The sequence below is a fragment of the Chrysemys picta genome, chromosome 8, assembly GCF_011386835.1.
Source record: "Chrysemys picta bellii isolate R12L10 chromosome 8, ASM1138683v2, whole genome shotgun sequence".
NCBI classification, from domain to species: domain Eukaryota; kingdom Metazoa; phylum Chordata; order Testudines; family Emydidae; genus Chrysemys; species Chrysemys picta.
Window position 1 is genome coordinate 75,945,916 of NC_088798.1, and position 5,533 is coordinate 75,951,448.

General features: G+C 53.1%; 1 protein-coding gene across 1 annotated transcript; it reads left to right on the forward strand.

Moving 5' to 3' along the window:
* Nucleotides 1–1,405: 1,405 nt before the first annotated feature.
* Nucleotides 1,406–4,554, forward strand: LOC135973145 (SRRM2 protein homolog rsr-2-like). Its single transcript, XM_065554840.1, has 2 exons — nt 1,406–1,952; nt 3,025–4,554. The coding sequence occupies exons 1-2, from the start codon at nt 1,406–1,408 to the stop codon at nt 3,567–3,569; spliced, it is 1,092 nt and encodes a 363-aa protein (XP_065410912.1). The 3' UTR covers nt 3,570–4,554.
* The last annotated feature ends 979 nt before the right edge of the window (nt 4,555–5,533 follow it).

A 5,533-nucleotide genomic window follows, 5' to 3' on the forward strand; every position in this document is an offset into this window, starting at 1 on the left:
TGTAATATGTTATAGGTCATTGAGGCCTGGTAGAAATGACACGTGCTTAACATAAATGCGTGCGTTGCAAGTTAGCAAGGACGTAAGGTCAAGAACTATTAAAACTCTTTGTGCAAAAACAATCTTATGTTCCAAACCTCCCCCCCCCCGTCGAAAATAACCCTACCAGCCCCAGCCAGGGACTCTTAGAGAAGAAGCCCCTAAACCAGGGGCGGGCAAACTTTTTCGCCTGAGGGCCGCATCAGGTTTTGGAAATTGTATGGAGGGCCGGTTAGGGCCCCCTGTCGGCCCACCACCGGGACTCCTGTCTCATTCAACCCCCCTGTTCCCTGACGGACCCCCAGGACCCCTGCCCCATCCACCCCCCCCCCTTTTCCCTGTCCCCTGACTGCCCCCGGAATCCCTGCCCCTGACTGCCCCCTACAACCACATCCAACACCCCCTCCTTTCTGACTGCCCCCCCTGGATCCCTGCCCCCATTCAACCCCCCTATTCCCTGCCCTCTGACTGCCCCAATCCCTATCCACACCCCCGCCCCCTGACCACCACGCCAAACTCCTCTGCCCTCTATCCAACGCCCCCACTCCCTGCCCTCTTATCACGCAGCACAGAGCACCAGGCCCCAAGAGCTCGCAGCCCCGCTGCCCAGAGCATTGTGCCGGCGGCGGGGTGAGCTGAGGCTGCGGGGGAGGGGGAGCAGCAGGGGAGGGGCTGGGGGCTAGCCTCCCGGGCCAGGAGCTCAGGGGCCGGGCAGGAGGGTTCCGCGGGCCGGGTGTGGCCCGTGGGCCGTAGTTTGCCCACCCCTGCCCAAAACCCAGGAGATCTAGGGCTGATTAGCTCCAATGGAGGCCTTGAACTTGTGTTTCCCCATTATCTCAAAGGGGAGAGACACTACTGAGGACCCGGCTAGGAGGGGTCAGTCCTTGGCACATGCAGAATCGGGTGTGATGGCATAAGGAGCCAGGTGGGTGTAGTTCCCTGTCCTGCCACAAGGGAATGCTAAAAATAAAAGAGCCCATACTTAGGCCTGGTCTACACTACGACTTTAATTCGGATTTATCAGCTTTAATTCGAATTTACCCTGCAACCGTCCACACAACAACGCTATTTATTTAGATGTAAAGGGCCCTTTAAATCGATTTCTGTACTCCACCCCGACGAGCGGAGTAGCGCCAAAATCGATTTTAACATTTCGAATTAGGGATAGTGTGGCCGCAATTCGATGGTATTGGCCTCCGGGAGCTATCCCACAGTGCATCATTGTGACCGCTCTGGACAGCAATCTAAACTCGGATGCACTGGCCAGGTAGGCAGGAAAAGCCCCGCGAACATTTGAATTTCATTTCCTGTTTGCCCAGCGTGGAGAGCACAGGTGACCACAGATAGCTCATCAGCACAGGTAACCATGCAGGCTGATAATCGAAAAAGAGCACCAGCATGGACCGTATGGGAGGTACTGGATCTGATCGCTGTATGGGGAGAGGATTCAGTGCTTGCAGAACTTCGTTCTAAAAGACGAAATGCCAAAACTTTTGAAAAAATCTCCAAGGGCATGATGGAGAGAGGCCACAATAGGGACTCAGATCAGTGCCGCGTGAAAGTCAAGGAGCTCAGACAAGCCTATCAAAAAACAAAGGAGGCAAACGGTCGCTCCGGGTCAGAGCCGCGGACATGCCGCTTCTACGCCGAGCTGCATGCAATTCTAGGGGGGGCCGCCACCACTACCCCACCTGTGATCGTGGATTCCGGGTCGGGGATAGTCTCATCAGCTACACCTGAGGATTCTGCCGATGGGGGAGAGGAGGAGGAGGAGGAGGAGGATGAGCTTGCAGAGAGCACACAGCACTCCGTTCTCCCCAACAGCCAGGATCTTTTTCTCACCCTGACTGAAGTACCCTCCCAACCCTCCCAAGCCAGTACCCAAGACCCTGACCCCATGGAAGGGACCTCAGGTGAGTTTACCTTTTAAAATATAAAACTTGTTTTAAAAGCAAACGGTTTTTAATGATTACTTTGCCCTGAGGACTTGGGATGCATTCGCGGTCAGTTCAGCTACTGGAAAAGTCTGTTAACGTGTCTGGGGATGGAGCGGAAATCCTCCAGGGACATCTCCATGAAGCTCTCCTGGAGGTACTCCAAAAGCCTTGCCACAAGGTTTCTGGGCAGTGCATCCTTATTCCGTCCTCCATGGTAGGACACTTGACCACGCCATGCTTGCAGCAAGTAATCTGGTATCATTGCCTGACAAAGCCTGGCAGCGTATGGTCCCGGTGTTTGCTGGCATTCAAGCAACATCCGTTCTTTATCTTGTTGTGTAATCCTCAGGAGAGTGATATCACTCATGGTAACCTGGTTGAAATACGGGAACTTAATTAAGGGGACAGAGGTGGCCATTCCTACTGGGCTGTTTGCCTGTGGCGGAAAATAAATCCTTCCCTGCAGTTAGCCAAGCGCAGATGGGAAATTGGCCCTGAGCTTTTCACGTTTGGCTAGCAGGGATCTTCCCTGTTACCAGCCACGCGGTGGGGGGAGGGGTACCGTGATCATCCCAGAGAATTTATGGCAGGAGGGGGGCGGCGGCGGGGGATGGTGGTGGTTAGTTTGGTTCCTGCAGGGATCTTCCCTGATACCAGCCACGCGGTGGGGGGAGGGGTACAGCGATCATCCCAGAGAATTCATGGCGGGGGGGGGGGGGGTGGTTAGTTTGTGTTCTGCTGCTGCTGAATGTTAACAGAAAAACCGCAGCACTCTACAGGCTATGCTTGGTATGTGGGAAAGGAGGGCGCAGAAGCTGTAAGACAATGGCTTACCATGGCCGCATGCAAGCCGAATTCTGTTGCCCAGACCTGTGATCTCTAGCAGCAAAGCCACAGGCACTCAGCATTAAGAGGCAAAATGCGACCTTGCACAGAAATCACATGTGCTATGTAATGTGAATAGTGTTGGCCACCGTGAAAGAGTATAAGCATTGTTCTGCAAAATGTATCTTTTTAAACAATTCTCTCTTTTTTCCCCTCCCTACAGCAGCTGCAAATTCCTCAAGCCTCCCTCCTCCATCCCGAAGGCTATCACAGATAAGGCGTCGTAAGAAGAGAACGCGAGACGAGATGTTTTCTGAAATTATGGAATCCAGCCGCAGTGACAGAGCTCATCTGAATGAGTGGAAGGAAACGGTTTCAAAGTATAGGAAAGAAGCCAGTGAACGTGAGGACAGGAGGGACCAACGTGAGGAGAGGAGGGACCAACGTGAGGAGAGGAGGGACCAACGTGAGGAGAGGAGAGACGCTCGAGATGAGAGGTGGCGGCAGGAAGATCAGAGGAGGCAGGATGCAACGCTGGGGCTGCTGCGTGAGCAAACAGACATGCTTCGGCGTCTGGTGGAGCTTCAGGAACGGCTGCAGGAAAACAGACTGCCGCTACAGCCCCTGTACCACCCTCCCCCCTCCCCATGTTCCGTATCCTCCTCACCCAGACGTGTAAGAACACGGGGGGGGGGGGGGGGGGAGGCTCCGTACACCTTCCCATTCCACCCCAGTAGACAGCCCAAGCAAAGGCTGTCATTTTTTTAACCTTTTTTTAGTGGCCTTTTCCTTCCCACCGATCCTCCTCCCAAATCCCACCCGGGTTCCCTCCCTCTTTTTCTAATCTATTAATAAAGAATAAATGATTTTTAAATGATAGTGACTTTATTTGGTTTGAAAGAAAGCTGGGGGAAGGGGGAGGGTGGGTTCCTTACAGAAAATGAGTCAATAAAGGGGGCGGGTTTTCATGAAGGAGAAACAAACAGATATTTCACACTGTAGCCTGGCCAGTTATGAAACTGGTTTTCAAAGCTTCTCTGATGCACAGCGCTTCCTGGTGTGCTCTTCTAATCGCCCTGGTGTCTGGCTGTGCGTAATCAGCAGCCAGGCGATTTGCCTCAGCCTCCCACCCCGCCATAAAGGTCTCCCCCTTACTTTCACAGAGATTGTGGAGCACGCAGCAAGCAGAAATAACAATGGGGAGATTTCTTTGGCTGAGGTCAGAGCGAGTCAATAATGATCGCCAGCGACCTTTTAAACGGACAAATGCACATTCTACCACCATTCTGCACTTGCTTAGCCTGTAGTTAAACAGCTCCTGACTCCTGTCCAGGCTGCCTGTGTATGGCTTCATGAGCCATGGCATTAAGGGGTAGGCTGGGTCCCCAAGAATAACTATTGGCATTTCAACATCCCCAACGGTTATTTTCTGGTCCGGAAAGTAAGTCCCTTGCTGCAGCCCTTTAAACAGAGTAGTGTTCCTGAAGACGCGAGCGTCATGAACCCTTCCCGCCCAGCCCGCGTTGATGTTGGTGAAACGTCCCTTGTGATCCACAAGTGCTTGCAGCACCATTGAAAAGTACCCCTTTCGGTTTATGTACTCGGTGGCTTGGTGCTCCGGTGCCAAGATAGGGATATGGGTTCCGTCTATCGCCCCACCACAGTTAGGGAATCCCATTGCAGCAAAACCATCCACTATGGCCTGCACATTTCCCAGAGTCACTAACTTTCGTAGCAGCACCTGAGTGATTGCTTTGGCTACTTGCATCACAGCAGCCCCCATAGTAGATTTGCCCACTCCAAATTGATTCCCGACTGACCGGTAGCTGTCTGGCGTTGCAAGCTTCCACAGGGCTATCGCCACGCGCTTCTCAACTGTGAGGGCTGCTCTCATCTTGGTATTCTGGCGTTTCAGGGCAGGGGACAGCAAGTCACGAAGTTCCATGAAAGTGCCCTTACGCATGCGAAAGTTCCACAGCCACTGGGAATCATCCCACACCTGCAACACTATGCGGTCCCACCAGTCTGTGCTTGTTTCCCTTGCCCAGAATCGGCGTTCCATGGATAGAATCTGCCCCATTAACAACATGATCTCCAAAGCACCAGGGCCCGCGGTTTCACAGAATTCTGTATCCGTGTCCGTGTCCATGTCCATGTCCATGTCCTCATCATGCTTGTCACTGCGCTGCCGCCGCCGCTGCCTCCTCGCCTCGTTTTTCTGGTCCTGGCTCAGCATAAAGTCCACGAGAATGCGCGAGGTGTTTACAATGTTCATGACTGCTGTCTTGAGCTGAGCGGGCTCCATGCTTGCCGTGCTATGGAGTCTGCAGTGTTCACCCATCCAGGAAAAAAGGCACGAAATGGTTGTCTGCCGTCCGTTCCTTTCATGCAGGGAGGGAGGGAGGAAGGGAGGAGGTGAGGCTGTACCCAGAACCACCTGCGACGATGTTTTTTGTCCCATCAGGCACTGGGATCTCAACCCAGAATTCCAATGGGCGCGGGAGACTGCGGGAACTATGGGATAGCTATGGGATAGCTACCCACAGTGCAACGCTGCAGAAATCGACGCTAGCCCCGGTACTTGGACGCACACCACCGAATTAATGTGCCTAGTGTGGCCGCATACATTTTGACTTTATACAACCTGTTTTCCAAATTCGAATTATATAAATTCGGATTAATCCCGTAGTGTAGACATACCCTTACTCAGCCTGTGTCTTCACTGCAGAGTT

What these genes read in the sequence shown, in the direction of transcription:
- LOC135973145 (XM_065554840.1), top strand. Translation starts at nt 1,406, where the DNA reads ATGCAGGCTGATAATCGAAAAAGAGCACCAGCATGGACCGTATGGGAG. An exon ending in CCCCATGGAAGGGACCTCAG is followed by an intron (nt 1,953 to 3,024) that starts GTGAGTTTACCT and finishes CCCTCCCTACAG; the next exon opens with CAGCTGCAAATTCCTCAAGC.